General features: G+C 42.4%; 2 protein-coding genes across 3 annotated transcripts in view; one reads left to right on the forward strand and one right to left on the reverse strand.

Moving 5' to 3' along the window:
- EGFL8 (EGF like domain multiple 8) overlaps positions 1-2,434 on the reverse strand; it is a 123,998-nt gene extending 121,564 nt beyond the window's left edge. For both annotated transcript variants that reach the window (XM_073598410.1, XM_073598409.1), the window contains exon 1: positions 1,953-2,434. The gene's annotated coding sequence lies outside the window, so the exon portion shown is untranslated. The remainder of the gene's footprint in view (positions 1-1,952) is intronic.
- LOC141107567 (complement C4-B-like) overlaps positions 1-22,286 on the forward strand; it is a 179,969-nt gene that overhangs the window by 530 nt on the left and 157,153 nt on the right. Inside the window, exons 2-4 of the mRNA XM_073598404.1 lie at positions 1,324-1,423; positions 12,781-12,873; positions 14,718-14,925. Of these exons, the coding sequence (XP_073454505.1) occupies positions 1,416-1,423; positions 12,781-12,873; positions 14,718-14,925 (309 nt within the window). The 5' untranslated portion in view covers positions 1,324-1,415. The remainder of the gene's footprint in view (positions 1-1,323; positions 1,424-12,780; positions 12,874-14,717; positions 14,926-22,286) is intronic.

A 22,286-nucleotide genomic window follows, 5' to 3' on the forward strand; every position in this document is an offset into this window, starting at 1 on the left:
TGTACAGAGGGATGGCAAAGTGTACAGGGAGGCGAGGGGGGCAATGTAATGTATACAAGGGCAAGGTAGTGTGTACGGGGGTGGGGGGGTAGTGTGTATAGGGAGGAGGGCAGTGTGTACAGGGAAGGGGCAATGTATACAGAGGGATGACAAAGTGTACAGGGAGGCGAGGGGGGCAGTGTGTAAAGGGAGGGGGGCAATGTATACAAGGGCAAGGTAGTGTGTACGGGGGTGGGGGGGTAGTGTGTATAGGGAGGAGGGCAGTGTGTACAGGGAAGGGGCAATGTATACAGAGGGATGACAAAGTGTACAGGGAGGCGAGGGGGGCAGTGTGTAAAGGGAGGGGGGCAATGTATACAAGGGCAAGGTAGTGTGTACATATAGGGTAGTGTGTATAGTGAGGAGGGCATTGTGTACAGGGGAGGGCAATATGTACAGAGGAGAGAACAAAGTGTACAGGGAGGGGGGAATGTGTAAAGTGAGGGGGCAGTGTGTATGGGGGGGGGCAGTGTGTACAGAAGGGAGGTCATTGTATACAGGAAGGGGGGCAATGTGTAGAGAGGGCAGGACAGTGTGTACAGGGAGGGGGCAATGTATATGGGGAGGGGGGCAGTGTGTACAGAGAAGAGGGTCGTTTTTTACAGGGAAGGAGGCAGTATATACGGGGGGGGGGGTGGCAATGTGAACAAGCAGGGGGGCAGTGTGTAGAGAGGGTGGGACAGTGTGTACAGAGGGTGAATTTTATTTGGAAAAATAACCAGGTTGTGTTTATTTGTTGTTTTTAATCAAACTAATAAGCCGCACCCAATATTTAGCATAGTTGCACCACACAGCCTTTTTGCTGCGGTGTGCTATGTGGCCCCACAGGTCAATTTCTCCTAAAAGTGTCCCTTATTCTCCAGTGCTAAATTTGTGAAGTATAGTTTCAGTGATCCAGCTTAAATTTCCTGTACTGTACTGTACTTTAACGAATAATAACTAAAAAAAAAACCCTTGTTTTCTGCATTGTATTGAACTGCATGTAAGTAGGTGCAGTCTACTTTCTACACTACAGGTGGCGATCAACTGCAGCGGCATTGCAGGGGAACGGAAGTCAATAGGAACATAGTTTCTCTATGGTTTCCTGGGTCACTGGGGAAGGTATCCGATTGGATGCTGCCAACCCATGTAACTCTAGCAGCCATCATGGTTCAGGCAGAACCACTTCCATACCACAGGCCGTCATATGACGTCCTGGGCTTTCAGTTGAGATATGTGAATAATGGGTGCAGCTGGAAAAAGTTCTGAAATGATTTATCTCTGTCTCATTTTTTTACATCACAGAGGACCTCCCGGGAACGATCAGCACACCACCCCGTTATCGGCCGCCTTATCTTGCTCATTTATGCTAATTTAGAGTGGCGCCCTGAAGCGCCATGACATTGTGAGTACCCAGTGTGGGGTTTTTTATTGCGGTTTTCATAAATGTTTTTATATACTGCACCATGAAGTCCTTTCTCTGTTAATACAGCGAGGTAAAAGAGGCACCCCTTTGATGTACAGAGGCATAGGTGAAACCAACCCAGGATCCTGATTATACTCTTGACGTGGATACCTTTATACATACCTCACTAATATATTTAATGATACATAAGTGATTAAAACCTTTTGTCCATATATGAATCAACCCATGAAATTAAGAACGAATGATATTTGTTCGAAAAGGGTAACAATCTAATTTATTTAAACTTACTATTGTACAGAAAAGAAACTTGTGGTAATATGAGATTAGCAACTATAACATAAATGATATAACCTTAAAACAACAATGTTACCAATGATAATAAATATTGCCATAATGGTCATACCCATGCTATCAAGAGATTAATAAGGTATCACGGCCAAATCCTACGATAGAAAAGGTTACAGGAAAGAAAAGAGACATAGAGATACATTGTATGGAGAAGTCTTACGTAACCATCCTGCATCTAGACCGTCCGCCGAAGAGACCTAGCCTCTCCAGGTTTTTGGTTGTATATTGTTAGAACCCACTCCCACTCAATCAGAACTCAGGGTCACCTCATTGGTTCAGAAGTGGCATTGAATCCTGATTGGCTACCCCTGAAGCCTAAAGTTCATTGGTAAGCTGTCCAGAAGTTCATGCTAAGATTTTAAGCACTCCGGTGCCATTCTGTCTGAGAACCTGTTTAACTATCTCTTGATTTCCAACCGGATATAACATAAATTAGCATTACAAGGACTCGAGAGACGCAATGTCTGCCCTGGCTCTTTCTACGAACAATAGGGTAACTTAGTTACTATGCGGATAGCAGACCAACACAAAAGGTGTATTTGAGATGCCAAAACAGTTAAATAGGCCCACCTTCTAGTACACATGTTCCTATAAAAAATACACCTATATACACCCATAAATATATATTACATATATATATAATATATATATATATATATACATATACACATACATATAGATAGATAGATACATTCATACATACACGTACACATCATACAAAATGGGGCCTGGTAATCTAATTAGAAAGTCTTCACGATGGTACGCTTGAATCTCATTGATATAAATATGGAATTCAATATCTCCATCACATTTCCCCCTGAAGTTCATTCTTGAACTTATGTCCTCCTTCAATGATCTTGCACCCACCCACAAAAGCCCAGAAGCCCCGACCCTTCCCCACCACCACTGCGGCCTCCTCTTCCTTTCTTGAACACGCTGGAACTCCTCAAGGTAGGCTTGAGACAGCAAAGAAATCCTGGTGCCTTTGAGATTTCACATCCAAACCATGAGTGTCTGTACTGCAATGTTTCATCGCCCCTCTGCCTTGGAAGAGCGGAACTCCAACATTGATGGCGGGATCCTGGCATATCTAGTCCTGTATCTTTGTAAGATCATGTAATGGTTGCATCGATTGGATCGGACCGCGAGACAGCACTTTTCAGCATGGTGAAGGAAAGTCCAGGAAAGTCTTATTTGTGACACATTTATCTCAAGAAATAACTTGGTGGTCGCTGCTTCTTCAGGTGGGGTCGGGCGGGCCTCCAGACAGTCGTGCATGAATACAAACAGAGAGAGGAGAACGTTAGTGTACAGATATTGGAGAAATGCTGGACAGGAGCAGAGTGTTGGCCATTAAGACAAAATACTCCTAAAGGGTGTAATGTGGACGAGTAGAGTGGGTTCCCCACAGGGTACAGAGTCTGAGCAACAGCCAGTATCATCCATGGCCCTTGATGGTAGGGATAGTCAATACTGTCTGTTATTGCCAGGTCCCTGGGTTCACCACACCTGCTTACGGGGCTCAGGTTAAGGCAGTAGGTAGACTAGGGGAGGTGGAATTACATTAAGACATAAAACTGGATGTCCAGGGATACTTTAGTTAAAATATGATACTTGCGGGCAGGCAAAGTCTTTTTTTAAAGAAAAATGATATGACTGATGTCTTAGTTACATTATCTTGAGAAGATAATTGATAGAAACCAAAGGAAAAACTTAGAGAGCATAATATTAAAGAAGAAAAAAGGAATAGAAGAGAGGTGAGTAATGAAAATGAACAGGAAAAATAGTGGGAATAATAATGAAAAAAAGAACAAAAAACGGAAAAAACTACAGATTGAACGCTGCTCCAACCAAGACTGTTAAAGAGCCTTGAATCTGTATATAAAAAAAAGAATACATTGGTTAAAAAAACATAATAAAAAAAAATAAAAACAAAAAAACAAAACAAATGTTTTTCTAAAAAAACTCCTCTCCCATTAACAGTATTTTTGCAGGTCAGGTACACAGTTATTAACAACAAAAGGGAGAGGAAAAAAAAATAAAAAATAAAAAAAAATGATTAAAACTTTTGGAATTTAGGTAAACCTGACTGCACTTTATTACTAAAAATTGAAGAGGCTTATCCCTGGAACAAGAAAAATATAGTTCTAGGGTCCTCTCTTAAATGCGCAACTTCTTTGTACTGGTCTGGATTGGATATGGCTTCCTCAGAGATTTGTTTCTGAGTTAGTGGCCTTTCTGTTCCTTGAGAGAAGATACCTTGTTGAGGTACACATTCTCATAGCTTTGGCATTCATTCTCCTGATAGTAACGCACATTATTACCTGCATCAGGAAAAGCAATAAGGCTGCACAGGTTAGGACAACAACAGGGTGGAGCAAAATGTTTAGGAAAGCTGTAGCGTTCGGACTATACCCAAATAAACTTTCCCACCAGGAAGTCTTAGCATCTGCGTCTAAAGCGTGGGATACTTGGATCAGTCTATTTTGATCATGGGTGAGTCGTATGGTGGCTTGTTTTTCAGCATCTCCTAGTACATTTAATATTTCATCCTGTTGTCCGAAATCCATCAGCCAAGCTTTTAACTCCGCCCCAAATCCCAGAGGAAGTTTCTGTAGGTGTAAGGGGATGTCAGGTTTGCTATAAAACCTTTCTTCAGGGGTGATCGGGGTACAACCCGGTGTTCCTGCTATATCCATGCCACGGGCCAGAGGAGGTGTACTATAGACTCCCCGAGGTAGTGTACCCTGCTGAGTACCATTTAACCTGATGCTGAAAACATTAGTGCATCATTAGACACGTGATACTAGCACCAGTACCCTGGTCTCCAGTCTCAAGTAGTTTTAACTTTGTTTAGGACCAGTTGGGACACTACCCCAGCATCCATTAGACAGGACCCTCCCCCCCCCCTGTGCCAGCATTATTGCCTTTTCCCATAGCACAACCCTTACCTTCCTCTAGCACTCATCAGTACCAGTCATCTGAGGCTGTCCAGACTCAAACCATCAGAACAAGATGGACTCCAGGGTGTAATCCAGTAGAGTCTGATAGGATAGTACCCAGATTGACCGTGATATCTGCACAATGTTCCATCCCTGCCATTAGGGATGAGAACAGTGCAAGTAAGATTTTTGACGATCCTGGAACTGAGTCATCCACCAATCTATCACGACTCATAGGCAACCTGGATACTACCCCCCCCCCCCCCCCGTCTGTCCTTGCAAAGTGATGCTGGACAGAGCAAGTTGGCTTTCCTAACCCCTTCCCTGATATGTAGCACAAGACCCCCCCCCCAATGTGATCCTGAATATCCTGAATATCTCCAGCTCCATAGTGTTTTAAGGTACCCAGTGCCCCACCTCCAGCTCCAAAGACAGTCTCAATTAAGCCTCTCTTTCCTAAGGATGGGAAATAGTCAGAATACCCGGATTGAAAACCACCTGCAACCAGGTACACTTGTCTCTTCATAGAGGTTGCACACCTTATGGGGCACTGGTCTTCCTGTCATGCAGGACACAGACCACTAGTTAAGGAACGCAAGGAGTCTAGGACAGGAAGGACACCTATGGGTATCCACTGAGGAGAATACAGCGTGCCCACACAACTCCATCCCTGTGCCTGGATTTCAGAGATTATGCCCAGGGTATACAATGCACCACTACCTATGGTTAGGTTCAAAGAACCCTCTAGTTCCCTGACTAACGTTACATCAGTATTTCTTAGGACACAGAAACAAACTCGTCTATGTCCCAAATAATACCCAGGTGCTTCCTTCCCAGCAATGACCTCTCCATCCAGAACACAGAGTGCAATATACACAATCTTCCTGCACACCTCTTCTCCAGGCTTTCCCAAAACTATACACTCTCAACTTGTATGCCATCAGGCAGGCCCTCATACTACACATCTGAAGGTAAATCTGAAGGAAATTGGAAAACAAAAATTGCATAATGTGTATCCAACTCGAGGAACTTCTGCTACCAAACACAACTGGCCAAAGGGCAAAGAAATATCCCTTGCAGCACTGAGGCGCCGGGATCACTGAACAGTAGTGGGTACACAAGCCAACCCTTTAAAGCCAGGAAACCCAATTATCGAATCTGAGAAATAAAACACCAATAAAATTTAGTAATAAATATTCCATTTTCCTCCTAGAAACAAAATAATCCAATGGTTATATACCTGTAACAATACATTAGCATATGAAACACAAATATACATTACATTACATTACATAAACAGTGCACTTTTTTTTTAAGATACCAAAAAATTGTTGAGCTCAACTTATCATTAATATGTATTACTTAATACACATTAATACCACGTGGATTTTTTGTTTTATGGTATACCAATAATTCCAAAAAAAATTTATTCACCATGGTTGAAAAAAATTAGCAATCCGTAAAAAACCTTTTAGCAGTACCATTTGTCAACAGATCATAATACCTCACCACAAAGAACCTCTGCAGTACTGTTTTCCTGAAAAACAAAGTCATTTTAGTACATGTATCTTATAATTCACTAGTACAGATAATTATCTTGGCTCAGGTCATTTGCATGTCAATACAGTTCGCTGCACCTTTTCACAGACCTGGTGAGAAAGAAGGGGGGTCATTTGGGTGGGCTGTCAGCAGCTGAGAACAAACGTCACACAATACGACATATATTACATACTCCACACACCCTCACACAATTGGCTAGGTTAACGATGACCTCTAGACATCACACATCAGCATGTTTTCTATAATACCCTGTACTTCTTCTTAAACCCATAACATCTGTTTGGTAAGGTTAAAATTCTTTCAGAGATCCATCCCATTTCATTAGCCCCTTCTAAGCTGTATGGACGCATTCTCAGGAGTTTGGAATGATTTCTCCTTAACTCCCATAGTAATAACATTCACTTCCTCTGTTTTATTTGCTGACTCCAGCATCCATATAAATAACGTATCTTTTTCATATGGCCGTGTCATCTTTCTGTGGTGAGCAAGGTACAGATTTTCCCAAGCTTTTGGCTTAAAAGTACCTCTTTTAAAATACTTCTTCCCAGTCCAACGATCCCAATCTTGCAAATATTTCACAACCCAAGGTCCATATCTATCTATCATCTCTTCCCTTGGGGTCATTTGATAGGGTTTACCCCATTCAGACCCCCTCTTTGAAGCGATTAGATTACCCATCCTTTACGGACTCCGGACCTTGAACCGATTCCCCAACCTTTTTACAGGTTGCCTTTACTTCAGAGGTAGCTACTCTCTGACCAAGAATTGGGTTGACAGGTACCGCCCCTGTCCCCCTTGCCGTTTTTTTTTTTTTTTCACTACTTGTCAGAACAATTTTTTTTTTTTTTCCCATTCAGACCCCTTCTTTGAAGCGATTAGATTACCCATCCTTTACGGACTCCGGACCTTGAACTGATTCCCCAACCTTTTTACAGGTTGCCTTTCACAACCCAAGGTCCATATCTATCTATCATCTCTTCCCTTGAGGTCATTAGTTTCCCTGTTCTGACTATAGTCCTTCAAAAAAAAAAAAATAGCCTGGAGATTTTCCAAACTATAAGAGTTTAATCTCCCCCGTGGACTTTTCAGAGGTATTCTAAAGGAAATGCTTAACAAAGGGCTATTACTTCTGTTATCTCCATAATGATTAACATAAACTTGGATAATCAGGACCCTATGGGTGCTTGTAGTACAGGAGGCAGTTATCTGATGTACACCTAATTTCAATATGATTGGTAGCAGTTTACAATATAGCCAGTGTATACAGGTCTAATTACAAAGCTCACCATCCACAGTTAGTAGTTTACAAAGAGACAGATCCATACTAGGGCTGAAACAACTAATCGACTAATCTACAACCAATCGACCACAAAATCATTTGACTACTACCTTCACAATCAATCAATCGGCCAGTAACACAATGGAGGTTAAAAAACAAAAACAAAATGAGCCCTCTATAGTACAAAAAGAGCAAACAATCGCAAACGTAAATATAACTTTCACCGTTCTACAGTAAAAAATGAACCCCTTACCGTAGTGACTATCTGCTCCCCCCTGCACCACAAAGGGCCAACCCTAGCCTTCTTAACCCTATTATGTTAATAAACGTCTTAGACCTGGTTCACATCTATGTGCTTTTCTGATGCCTTTTGCAGAAACACACTACAGTTCATTCACATGGCCTCCCATGAGACACGTTCACATCCATGCCCCCCCCCCAGCATATTTGGAAAGGGTCAGGGACTCCCTCCTTAATGCAAAACAGCGCCTCTTCTGTTCAATACACTTCAATGGAGAAGCTGCAGAAAAACATACAATGCACCCCTGCAGCAACCCGTGTCCTCCAATCTGACCTACAACAACCTGGCCAGAAAAAACAAAAACGCAAATTGCAGCAAAATCACGTGCAAGAAAATCGAAAACGCACAGCAAAAAGCACTGCAGAAACAGATAAAAAGCAAACTGCATAGGCGTGCACCGAGCCTCATGCTGGCCACACAGATCAATTTTCAGACAAGAATATTCAGACGAAAAATCTTTGTACCTTTTGCTAAATGGAAAAAAATGTTTGAAATTTTAACTTGTTTTTAACATTCTGTTTTTAAAATCAATGTAATTTCTGAACGAAAACCACATACACTGTCTGACAATTCCCTTGACCAAGAAGTTCCCTATTTATCTCCAAATCTTCCCATCACTGTGGTTAAAAATAAACGTCGACCCGACCCCGCTAACGATTAGAAAATCAAACGAACGCTCCCAAAAATGACACCCTTCTTAAAAGAAGACATTGTGTTTTTTTTTTGTTTAAATAAAAAAAATTTGATCTCTGAGTCTGATGATATCAGCCAGACTCACCCCCCCACAGTACACACAGCATATCTCTCCTCTAATAGTCCACACAGTACATCTCTTCTGTCTGCCACTCCCAGAGTGCACCAAACATCCTGCTCCATAACCATAACTGCATAGAGATATCTAAGAATAAATTGCCCCCTTCCTAAACTCTTGCAGGATATACAATACAAGCCTCAAAACAATGAATTGCCCTCTGAAGAACTCCAAAAATATTTTAAAAACATGCACCGCTAAAAGTACAAAAACTCAGTTAAAGCTATTAAATTCAATGCAAAGAGACTGGATGGCTACACCCATACAAAGGAATTGTAGCAGCTTCCCCTCTGGGATGATTTACAGGCTAGAAAGCACAAAATCCTTAAACTGCACCTCTCAAAATGGCCGCCGACCATGGCCTCATGGTGTCTACAACAAAAGCCAGGCCACAACAAAAGGGTGCATTTTCCCACCAAAACAGAAATCCAATACAAAAATCGCCACTCTTCTACTGAAGAGTTGACAAAAAGTACAAACACAGAACACCTACAAAAGCTTACATTCACTTAAAACAGAAATAATGCCTAGAAACAAAATGGTGGCTCATGTCACATGGTTTCACACACAAAGGAATGGTGGCTACACCTTCCCCTATAGGATGACCCACAGGCCAAACAGCACAAATGAAAGCCAGACCACGACCACATGGTAGACTACAGCAAGATGGCCGATGAAAACCACAGCACAGTCACATGGTAACAACAAAAGGAAATGGCAAAGGAAGGCCAGGCCACAACAAAATGGCGAATTTTCCAGCCAAAACTAAAATTTCTCCCTACAAAATTACACATTTGAGATACTAAATGAACACTTACAAACATTTCATTCTGCATATCACTAGGGACCCTGGCAGGCCTCAAATACAGGCTCTCCAACCAAACAACACATCCGAAAAAGCCAAAAGTTACATAAAACATAAACTGGTAGTTGCAAATGAACATCGAGCCATAGTCTCACGGCGACCACAAAATGGCCAATGAGAAAAAGGGCACACTAAAACACCAACACGTGAAATGCAATTGTTGATCCTGCCAAATCAGACTTCTTCACTAGACTCCTTTCTCCACAAAGACTGACTACACATTTGTAAATGCACACTTAACCATAGACACACAGTTTAGGAACAGTTCCACTGAAAAGTATGTAATCTCGCCGCACAATTGAGAGTGCACACTTAGCAACACATGCTTTAGAATGAAACAACAACGCCACAATATAACACAGCTCAAACATACCCACTTTTCTCAAAGAAAGTTCAATCCTTCTTCTGGCATCAGCTTTCACAGAAAAAACATCTCAGAAATACAAACAGCGTTTCTGGGATCCTGAGACCATCCCACCCACAGTGAATGCTTGCATGGTCTTTTCATCTCAAAAGCAAAAAGAAACCCTCCCTCTTCCTATTGTGTACAGGGAGTAGCCCTTTCCACATACATATCCTAATGTAACAACCATGGAACAGCGAGCCTGGCTGCCCATCCCCCGTGCATGGCCACAAGCATGCAGTTGCTCACAAAACCCACACATTGCAGGTTGCAACTAATCCCACATCTATAATCATACACAATATACAGTTTCCATTTCTATTTCTCATATGCATTATTCAAAATCAGTCTCATCAAAGTATTAGCACAGACAAAAGGTAAAGTTCTAATAAGTTTTTTTAGTCTGGGTATTCAGATGGGAGACAGGTAAACACAAAACCAGCTCTGTCTTCCATACAAGAATCATATTCACCCCAAAATTAAACTTCCTCACACAGGGGGCACCATCTGACGTGGATACCTTTATACATACCTCACTAATATATTTAATGATACATAAGTGATTAAAACCTTTTGTCCATATATGAATCAACCCATGAAATTAAGAACGAATGATATTTGTTCGAAAAGGGTAACAATCTAATTTATTTAAACTTACTATTGTACAGAAAAGAAACTTGTGGTAATATGAGATTAGCAACTATAACATAAATGATATAACCTTAAAACAACAATGTTACCAATGATAATAAATATTGCCATAATGGTCATACCCATGCTATCAAGAGATTAATAAGGTATTACGGCCAAATCCTACGATAGAAAAGGTTACAGGAAAGAAAAGAGACATAGAGATACATTGTATGGAGAAGTCTTACGTAACCATCCTGCATCTAGACCGTCCGCCGAAGAGACCTAGCCTCTCCAGGTTTTTGGTTGTATATTGTTAGAACCCACTCCCACTCAATCAGAACTCAGGGTCACCTCATTGGTTCAGAAGTGGCATTGAATCCTGATTGGCTACCCCTGAAGCCTAAAGTTCATTGGTAAGCTGTCCAGAAGTTCATGCTAAGATTTTAAGCACTCCGGTGCCATTCTGTCTGAGAACCTGTTTAACTATCTCTTGATTTCCAACCGGATATAACATAAATTAGCATTACAAGGACTCGAGAGACGCAATGTCTGCCCTGGCTCTTTCTATGAACAATAGGGTAACTTAGTTACTATGCGGATAGCAGACCAACACAAAAGGTGTATTTGAGATGCCAAAACAGTTAAATAGGCCCACCTTCTAGTACACATGTTCCTATAAAAAATACACCTATATACACCCATAAATATATATTACATATATATATAATATATATATATATACATATACACATACATATAGATAGATACATTCATACATACACGTACACATCATACAAAATGGGGCCTGGTAATCTAATTAGAAAGTCCTCACGATGGTACGCTTGAATCTCATTGATATAAATATGGAATTCAACATCTCCATCACACTCTGAACCCTTTAGTGGTTCCATGGCGTGTTTTGACCAAGCCTAACAGCAAGGTCACACGCCCTAAGGTGAGCGGCTATCACCTAGGGGGGAGCACCTGTGTGTGTGGATATAACACTTTACCTCTTGCATTCACTGAATCGCATGGATGATCTTTGGAGCACTTATGGACTTTTAGTTTGAATATCGCACAACACACTGCAGCACTTAATCGCATGGATGATTTTTGAACACTTATTGATTGTTATTTGAGTATCGCACAAGCACAGTGCAGCACTTTATCTTTAAGTGTATGTCCAGCTACATATACTCACTGTGATGTGTATATATAATATTAATTATACATTTTGTAGGACTGTGATTATTTTCTTTGGATGATAAATATATATATATAACATTTCTTAAGTGTATGCACATTATCACTTTATTTGTAACATTGCATGGATTGCACTTTTATGTAATATATCACACACATTTACACTTTTGATAGCGCAGCGTATTTATATATTTTCGTTTACAGTTAACTCTTTGATCACCCCTAGTGTTAACCCCTTCCCTGCCAGTGACATTTACACAGTAATCAGTGCATTTTTAGAGTACTGATCCCTGTATAATTGTCAATGGTCCCAAAAATGTGTCAAAAGTGTCCGATCTGTCCGCCATAATGTAGCAGTTCCGATAAAAATCGCAGATCGCCACCATTACTAGTAAAATAATAAAAAAATACCATAAATCTATCCCCTATTTTGTAAACGCTATAACTTTTGCGCAAGCCAATTAATATACGCTTATTGGGATTTTTATTACCAAAAATATGTAGAAGAATATCGGCCTAAACTGAGGAAAAAATTTGCTTTTTTTAAAAAAAATTGGGGATTTTTATTATAGCAAAAAGTACAAAATATTGTGTTTTTTTTTTCAAAATTGGCGCTTTTTTTTTGTTTATAGCGCAAAAAATAAAAACAGCAGAGGTGATCAAATACCACCAAAAGAAAGCTCTATTTGTGGGGAAAAAAGGACGTCAATTTTGTTTGGGTACAGCGTCGTACGCAATTGACAGGTAAAGCGACGCAGTGCCGTATCGCAAAAAAATGGCGTGGTCATTGAGCAGCCAAATTTTCCAGGGCTAAAGTGGTTAAAGAAGCATAATGTGCATCTGCCAACAAAGCATATTTACATCTGTTTCTAAGTTTAAGCACTTTCACTTTCTAACCAGTGCTCAGTGTTTACCTCCTGACCTCTGTCTGCTCATCCCATATCTGTGCCCAGCCCCTTCTGTTTAAATAAGTGCCCTCTTCTCTTCCCAGCTCAGTCCACTGCTGCACCATGGGACCGTCTCCTCTCCTGATCTGCCTGTTATGGGCGGCCATGGTTAGTGTGACTGTGGCGCAAACCCCAAAGTAAGTATCATATGTTGCTGTTCTGTACAAATGTCTATTTTTTTAATTTAAAATGTGTTTCTCTTTTAAAGAGAAGTTATAGAGCCTCTGCAATTGTCCCCACTGGGATAAGTCGATCCTTTGGGGTGGGCAAGCTGGTTCCTTTGCTGGTCAGCATAGCCAATCAGCGACAAGACTGCACACAGAGTTGCTCAACGTATTTTAGCCGCTCATGGAAGTCTATTGCTTTTTCAACCTGTGCCTACAGGACTAGAAGCCAATGGATATTCTAAGGTCCTCATTAGGAGGAAAGGGGGGGGGAGGGGGTGCAGAGGATTTCCTTTTTCTTGGCTTTTAGTACTGTACTGCTTATGCACAGGCTGACCTTTGAAATGCAGGCACTTTGTCGCCTAGGACAAGGGTCCGTGTATGGCCTCGAAACGTTGGCTTATTTGATGGTGTGACATTGGACTAATAAAAGAGTGTATATGTTTGCAATGGAGTATTTATGATGTTTTATTGTTTCACTGGTGTTTATGCTGCGCCATCTGCTACATTGACTAAGAGCACCCATCTGTTGCCAGTTTGGACACTGGAAGGAGTGCAGTCCTCATCTTCTGATTTATAGCTGAAAAGGAGATGGCCGCTTCATAATGGCCACGTTTCTTGGCTTGGAGCACTTTCCCAAGACAAGCAGTGGCAAGAGGAATGCAGAGGGACAGTAGGCTGACACATCTCATCTTCATCTGCATTCCTCCTGCCGATGCTTGTCTCAGGAAAGTACTTGAAGCCCAGAAAAGTGGCCATTATTAAGTGGCAGCCTCCTTCCTAGCTATGTTGTCAGACAGCTGTGGGGGATGGAGGGCGCCCAGTCTGACCCCATAGCTAAGCTTAGGCAGCACCTTGCAACATAAGACATACTTTGTCCTATGGGGAACAGAACCACAAAAAAAAAAAGAAAATCATGATATTTCTATAATATGGGACTTCTGCCAGAAATGGTTGCTGAGGATAATGGCAAGGGAGCGAAACATACAACTCAAACTCAATCTATCCAACATTGAGCTCATAACATTTCCTCCCCCACGTTCCTCTTCCCCTGACTTCTCTGTCAAGATCAATGGCACAACTATCAGTCTGTCCACACATGCCAGGGTGCTAGGAGTAATCCTGGACTATGAACTGTTCTTTCAGGCCCACATCCAATCACTGCCAAAATCTTGCCGCCTCAACCTCCGCAACATCTCTAGAATACGCCCCTTTTTAACCAATGACACCACAAATCTTCTAATTCACTCCTTGGTCATCTCTCACCTCGACTACTGCAACTCCCTCCTCATTGGATTGCCTTTACATAGGCTATCCCACCTTCAGTCCATCATGAATGCTGCTGCCAGGCTCATCCACCTTACAAACCGTTCAGTGTCTGCTATCCTTCTCTGCAAGTCTCTCCACTGGCTTCCGCTCACCCACCAAATAAAATTCAAAGTACTAACAACAACTTACAAAGTCTTCCACAACATCACTAACCTAGTCTTAAAATACCAGCCAAATCGTTCCTCCCAAAACCTCCTCTTCTCTAGCACCCTTGTCACCTCCTCCCATGCTCACCTCCATGACTTCTCCCAAGCTTCTCCTATTTTTTGGAACTCCCCTACCCCAATCTGTCCAAGTATCTCCTAATCTATCCATCTTTAGATGATTCCTGAAAAACTGTTGGTGCTATATAAATCATGTGTAAAAATAATAATCATCAGGTTCCCAAGTGTGACATGGGCCTAATAGTTACTGGTTTATCATGGCATGACAGATTGAGCTCAAAGGACTATAGTGCCCTATAATAATTGCTATTCTCCTGTCCTCAGCTTTCTGGTCGCTGCACCTCGCCTCCTACATGTGGGTGTCAAAGAAGATGTGTGGGTGCAGATGGAGTGGAAAAAGGAGGACAAAGCACCAAATGATGTTGCTGTAGTGATGTACCTGCGTAATCAGAAGACCTATGACGAATGCTCAGAACGTCGCAGTTTAACTCTCCAGGCGAGGAACAACCATATTGATAAACAGACTATAGAGGTGAGGTGCTCCATGTGCCATGACGCTCAGTTCCATATTTCCCAGCATGCACTTGTAGACAGTGTCAGGCCAGTAAACATTTGTATAAAATAAAGAAAATGTACACAGCCAATTTTTAAGAGTTAAGTTCACCTTTAAGAAAAAAAAAATAAATGTATATATTTTTGCAGGGAAAAAATGTGCATTTATTATGTTTTTCTTAGTAGCCTGCAGAGCATTGCACCCACGATCAGTAGATTTCAGGTGCGGTGTCAGGCTTCTGCAAACACTGCCTCCAGCTTGCCTGCCCATATCTCCATAAGGGCAGACAGTTAAAAAGCTGAAGGAAGCATCAATGAACTACAAGAGCGCTCATCAACGCCCTCGCAGTTCTAATAACTACAAGCCATCTACCACAGGGAAAGATGGGAGTTGTAGTTCAATTCATTCAAAGAACTCTGTGGAAGAGCCCCACACAGCAGTGCTGTTTTTGAAAAGCAATAGCGGGTGAGGATCCCCTACCCGCTGTCACAAGGAGGGGGATTAGAGGGATGCAGGGGGGGCAGACCTGGAGCATGTTACACATTACACCCTAAGGCTACTTTCACACTGAGTCGCTTTACAGGTGCTATAGCGCTAAAAATAGCGCCTGCAAAGCGCCTGTAAAGTGCCTCTCCTATCACTCCAGTATGAGTGCTTTTACACTAGAGCGGTGTGCTGGCAGGACGCTAAAAAAAGTCCTGCAAGCAGCATCTTGGAGGCGCTTTAAGAGCGGTGTATACAGCGCTCCTAAAGTGCCCCTGCCCATGCAGCGGCGCTTTGCGGGAGCATTTAACCCTTTTTTGGCCGTTAGCGGGTGTTAAAAGTGCCCGAAAAGTGCCACAAAAATTACGGTAAAGCCGACGCCCGCCCACCCCAGTGTGAAAGTGCCCTAAACATGTGTGTAATGTGCAACATGCTCCAAAAGGTGAACTTATACAAAAAAAACCTCCACCCTATGATGGTCACCCTCTGGTATCTAAACATACTTTTTATAGTGCTGCTTGGGTAGAATATCTAGTGACACCAAAGTGCTGCCTGCAATAACCAGTAGAACCCAATTTTATTGATAATAGCACACTCTAAGGTACGCCTGGAACCCCATGTAACAGCATTGGCCATTCAGGCCTCAAGCACAATAAAATTGTGGGGAGAAAAGGGGCGTGCTGCGTACTCCCTTATACCCCATAGTACCAGGATTTTAACTGAGTAGTGTTGGGGACTGGAGTGGCTGGCACCAATGGGTAGTGGGTTTGGGTTTTAAAGCATACCTACAGGGCAAACATCAGTTTAATTTTAATAGCAGGCCTGCTGACTGCACTGTGATGGACCACCTGGCACCCCACCTGGGTGCCTCCGCCAAGATACAGCTTCCTCCACTCAGGAGCCAGGTATTATAGCTGAGCGTTGCACCCAAGAATTAGATGACACTAGCTTATATGCAAACTGCAACTGACTCTTTACTGTAAACTCACAGAATATATACCACACAAAATCAGGAATGAGCTTGGTCACATTATCCTAAACAATGCAAACTGTAAGCAGTAACATCAGTTAATCTAATAAACAGCTGCCATAAATATAAACAGTAATCTAATTAACATAAACATATAAACATCCCACAATAGTTTGGTAACAAGATAAAGCAGACACCTCTCCAAGAGGAATGACAGACAGAAACAATAGGTGACTCAATTAACAATGTGGATTCTCCCCTTGTATGCGCACAATGGGGAAAGTATACTCTATAAGAGAAAGACACCGTAGTAAACAGATTATAGCAGGAGACCCCAGCATCAGGTTGTTTTTTTAGCTGATTTTGTTAACATCTGCACTGAGTCTCTGAGTCTAGGGGGGAGGGGTTGAAGCAGTCAATGCTGATTTGGGAACAGAGACCCCAAATCTGTATGTCCTAGGTTCCCAGAATCTGTATGTTTTGGGGAGACATGGACCTGAATCAGAAGCAAAACTCCAAAGGTCCCCCAGGCACACACCTCCCAAAGAATAGTGCCCCTTCAAAAGCCAGGGCCCATAATCAGTAGGCAAGAGGCTACCCTGCAGTCCCTTCCAGAATCCCCTGGCCTAGTTGGGTCTGTCACATGCACATTCTTACCTATCCTTCACCCTACTACAATAAAAATATCTGACTTTTCAGCCACCCAGCACTGCCACGTGAGTTAAATACTGAGTCCTTAGACGCGGTTTGCTTTCAATAGCCAAACGGTGGATAGAAGGATAGTTGAGAATGTGCAGATGGTGGTACCAAAAGAGATGGCCACCATGGGTTTTTGATCAGGAGAAGGGGCGCAAAATGTCAGGACATGCAACCTATGCTACTTAAGTAGTTCACAGGTCAAAGGGCTGCACACTTTGGAATTTTTGTTGTGGACCTTTTCCCAACACTATGAGCAGTTTGAACCTGTTTAGCCCATTGAATGAGTCTAATACGTTCAACATCTGAAGAGGTTACATAAGCTTAGGGATGCTGTAAAAGGTGCAATGAGAAACATGCATGGTTGCTAGAAGCGTTTGGGATGCCATTAACAATTAATGACAACTGCTTGCATCTAACGAGGGCAGTGTGTTCCCGTGTGGTGTAGGAAATGCTCCACAAGTGTTGTGAATGAGACCTTAAAGAAGCTCTGGGAATTTACAAACTTGTACATGCAATCAATTGAAGAGAAACTTCAAACATGCTCAATAGATTTGCCAAGGCAGCTTTAGCACAGTAGGGCTTCCTTCAATGGGTAACCGACAGGAGCAACTTTATTGTCCCTCATCAACTATTACATTGTTAATATACAATGAGAGTTTAATTCCAGTTCTAATATAGATCTGTGTGCTAAGACAGAAAAACAGATCACCGCTGGGGCTGGGTGCTAGCCTCTGCTCGCATCCGTGAGCATGTAGGCCAGAAGGAAGAAATGGCTGGACACCTGCATACCTCGAACAAGTTTAATAAAAAACTGCCACCAGGACTATGACAACAGATCAAAGAGGTGACATGTTTCACACATACATTGTGCTTCTTCAAAACAAAAAAAAAGGTTTTGAAGAAGCACAATATATGTGTGAAACGCGTCACCCCATCGGTCTGTTGTCATAGTCCTGGTGGCAGTTTTTCAATAAACTTGTTGGACGGATGCAGGTATGCAGTCATTTCTTCCTTCTGGTCTAGATCTTTGTGCTCACTGGTTGATTATTCAGATTTTATCCTGTGTTTGAGCCCCGATGAAGGGGGAGTGGTTTGGCCCTGAAATGTGGTGGCTTTTTCTATATAGATTATTTACCAACAATTAAAAATAGCTTGGTCTCTTTCTCTGTCTTTTGGTCTGGTGCCCCTTTCCATATTTCCATGGAAAAGCTCTGATGTCTATTCCTCTTAACTTTTGTAAATCAATGGGTCTGAAAATGGGGATTGGATAGGGAGAAGAGCAAGCAGTGGAGTTAATAGCGGTATGTGTGACCAGAGAACGAAGCCTGGATCCCAGAAAGCTGTGAAAATCCAGCACCTCCAGGGGAAAACCTGCAAATTCCCAGGTGTGCTGATGTCATCATGTTAACTTTGATTTTGTTTCCCTGAATCATACCTGCTGTATCGGTCACCTTCACCATGGTGGTGTAACCTTGAGACAACAAAAACACAGAAACAAAGTCAATTCGTCCAGATAAAGAGGCTGCAGGGCATATGGATGGATAGTGCAGCCAATGGTGGAGCAAGTCCAGCATAGTGTATGAGTATTGTGTAACTGCATGGGTAAACAAGAAAGGTCAAAGTGCAAGAGGCTTGCAATAACTGGAACGTTCTCTTGTGATGTATTGCTCAGTTTACAATAAATGACAAGTAGATAAAACTCTCATTTTCAGGACTTCTCTCATGTTGCTCCTTATTGCTGGAAATCCTGTCCACATGTAACCAGATACTCACCAGATTTGAAATCGTTTAACCTTTTCATAGACAAAAAAAAATGTATGTAGATTTCATGACCATTGATCACTGCATGTTCAGATCAAACCCAGCAGTTTGCATTAGTTTAATTGGCAATAGCTCTATGATTTATTTGCCTTTCAAAATCATTTTACATCATGGCTGACAAATGGACAAAAATACTATATACAGTATATACAGTATCTCACAAAAGTGAGTACACCCCTCACATTTTTGTAAATATTTTATTCTATCTTTTCACTGAATAAATTACACTTTGCTACAAAGTAAAGTAGTGAGTGTACAGCAGGGGTCTCTAAACTGCGGCCCGAGGGCCAGATGTGGCCCTTTGCTTGCCTTTATCCGGCCCTTGGGGCACAATTTCTTCCACTGATATGAGGCACTTTTCCTCCCACTGACACCAACAATGGGGCACTGTATCTTCCACCGATACCAATGATGGGATACTATTCCTCCGACTATAAGGGGGAATACTCCTCCTCTTATTGACCACCAACCCTGAGGCCATATTTATTCTCACTGATGCTGGGCCCATGACATTTTCTGTCCCTGCTGGCCACAATCCCGCCCTCCTAAAGTCTGAAGGACAATAAAGTGGTCCTTTGTTTGAAAAGTTTGGAGACCCCTGGTGTACAGCATGTATAACAGTGTAAATTTTCTGTCCCCTCAAAATAACTCAACACACAGCCATTAATGTCTAAACCGCTGTCAACAAAAGTGCGTACAACCCTAACTGAAAATGTCCAAATTGGGCCCAAAGTGTCAATATTTTGTGTGGTCACCATTATTTTCCAGCACTGCCTTAACCCTCTTGGGCATGGAGTTCACCAGAGCTTCACAGGTTGCCACTGGGGTCCTCTTCCACTCCTCCATGACGACATCACGAAGCTGGTGGATGTTAGAGACCTTGCGCTCCTCCACCTTCCATTTGAGGATGCCCCACAGATGCTCAATAGGGTTTAGGTCTGGAGACATGCTTGGCCAGTCCATCACCTTTACCCTAAGCTTCTTTAGCAAGGCAGTGGTCGTCCTGGATGTGTTTTTGGGGTCATTATGTTGGAATACTGCCCTGCGGCCCAGTCTCCGAAAGGAGGGGATCATGCTCTGCTTCAGTATGTCACAGTACATGTTGGCATTCATGGTTCCCTCAATGAACTGTAGCTCCCCAGTGCTGGCAGCACTCATGCAGCCCCAGACCATGACACTCCCACCACCATGCTTGACTGTAGGCAAGACACACTTGTCTTTGTAGTCCTCACCTGGTTGCCACCACACACGCTTGACACCATCTGAACCAAATAAGTTTTTCATGGGCTCATCAGACCACAGGACATGGTTTCAGTAATCCATGTCCTTAGTCTGCTTGTCTTCAGCAAACTGTCCTGTTAAACCGCTGTATGGTCTTGGCCACCTTGCTGCAGCTCAGTTTTAGGTTCTTGGCAATCTTCTTATAGCCTAGGCCATCTTTATGTAGAGCAACGATTCTTTTTTTCAGATCCTCAGAGAGTTCTTTGCCATGAGGTGCCATGTTGAACTTCTAGTGACCAGTATGAGAGAGTGAGAGCGATATTACCAAATTTAATACACCTGCTCCCCATTCACACCTGAGACCTTGTAACACTAACGAGTCACATGACACCAGGGCGGGAAAATGGCTAATTGGGCCCAATTTGAACTTTTTCACTTAGGGGTTACGCACTTTTGTTGCCAGCGGTTTAGACATTAATGGCTGTGTGTTGAGTTATTTTAAGGGGACAGCAAGTTTATACTGTTATACAAGCTGTACACTCACTACTTTACATTGTAGCAAAGTGTAATTTCTTCAGTGTTGTCACATCAAAAGATATAATAAAATATTTGCAAAAATGTGAGGGTGTACTCACTTTTGTGAGATACTGTAAATATATACTGCATATATATATATATATATATATATATATATATACACACACACACACAATTATATTTATTATATTTATTAACAGTATATTATGCTATAGTGTGAATTGGTCCTCCTAAAGCTTCATGAACACAGCATACTGACAACTGGAAAGAAAAAGGATTGTTGACAAACAAACTTTGTGTAATTGCCATGATTGATCATACCATGACAATCACGTGATAAAGAGCCACACTGATTGGTTTCCAGTCATTACTTGAGACTAACAGCTGCCAGTGACAGCTAGCATAGGCCAGGGATTTTTATTGCCACTGTATTGCCATGTGAAGTAAGCAGGTTTTTTGTAAACAAACCTTACATGATTACAATGATTGCCTGTCATGCTGATAACATACTGGGAACATCTCTTATAGGTTCCTATTTGTAATAACCAGCGACCAGCGTCGTCAGTCTTATAACTAGGGATGAGCCGAACGCCCCCCCCCCCCGGTTCGGTTCGCACCAGAACATGCGAACAGGCAAAAAATTTGTGCAAACACACGAACACCGTTAAAGTCTATGGGACACGAACATGAAAAATCAAAAGTGCTAATTTTAAAGTCTTATATGCAAGTTATTGCCATAAAAAGGGTTTGGGGACCAGGGTCCTGCCCCAGGGGACATGGATCAATGCAAAAAAAAGTTTTAAAAACTGCAGTTTTTTCAGGAGCAGTGATTTTAATAATGCTTAAAGTGAAACAATAAAAATGAAATATTCCTTTAAATATCGTGCCTGGGGGGTCCCCTTAGTTTGCCTGTAAAGTAGCACAGCTTTCTCATGTTCATAACAGTACCGCAGTAAAACTACATTTCTAAAGGAAAAAATGTCATTTAAAATTGCTTGCGGCTGTAATGTATTGCCGAATCCCGGCAATATACATAAAAAATCATTGAAAAGAACGGTGTGGGCTCCCCCCCAGTCCACACCAGGCCCTTCTGGTCTGGTATGGCTATTAAGGGGAACCCCACGCCAAAATTAAAAAGAAAATAACATGGGGGTCCCCCCAAAATCTATACCAGACCCTTATCTGAGCATGCAACCTGGCCCGGGCGCAGGAAAAGGGGGGGACAAGACAGCGCCCCCCCCCTCCTGAACCATACCAGGCCACATGCCCTCAACATAAGGAGGGTGCTTTGGGGTCCCCTCAAAGCACCTTGTCCCCATGTTGATAGGGACAAGGGCCTCATCCCCACAACCCTTGCCCGGTGGTTGTGGGGGTCTGCGGATGGGGGCTTATCGGAATCTGGAAGCCCCCTTTAACAAGCGGGCCCCCAGATCCCACCCCCTCCTTATGTGAATGGGTATCGGGTACAGTTTTGGACAATTCCTTTATTTAAATAACAAACAAGTGAGCCCGCCCCCTTTTGATGTCACGTGACGTCATGTGCCGTCAGAGGGGCCGGGGTCACCCATGTTTATGTCACCGGGTGGCCCCTCCCCTGCCTATATAACAG

Source organism: Aquarana catesbeiana, linkage group LG09, assembly GCF_042186555.1.
Source record: "Aquarana catesbeiana isolate 2022-GZ linkage group LG09, ASM4218655v1, whole genome shotgun sequence".
NCBI classification, from domain to species: Eukaryota; Metazoa; Chordata; class Amphibia; order Anura; family Ranidae; genus Aquarana; species Aquarana catesbeiana.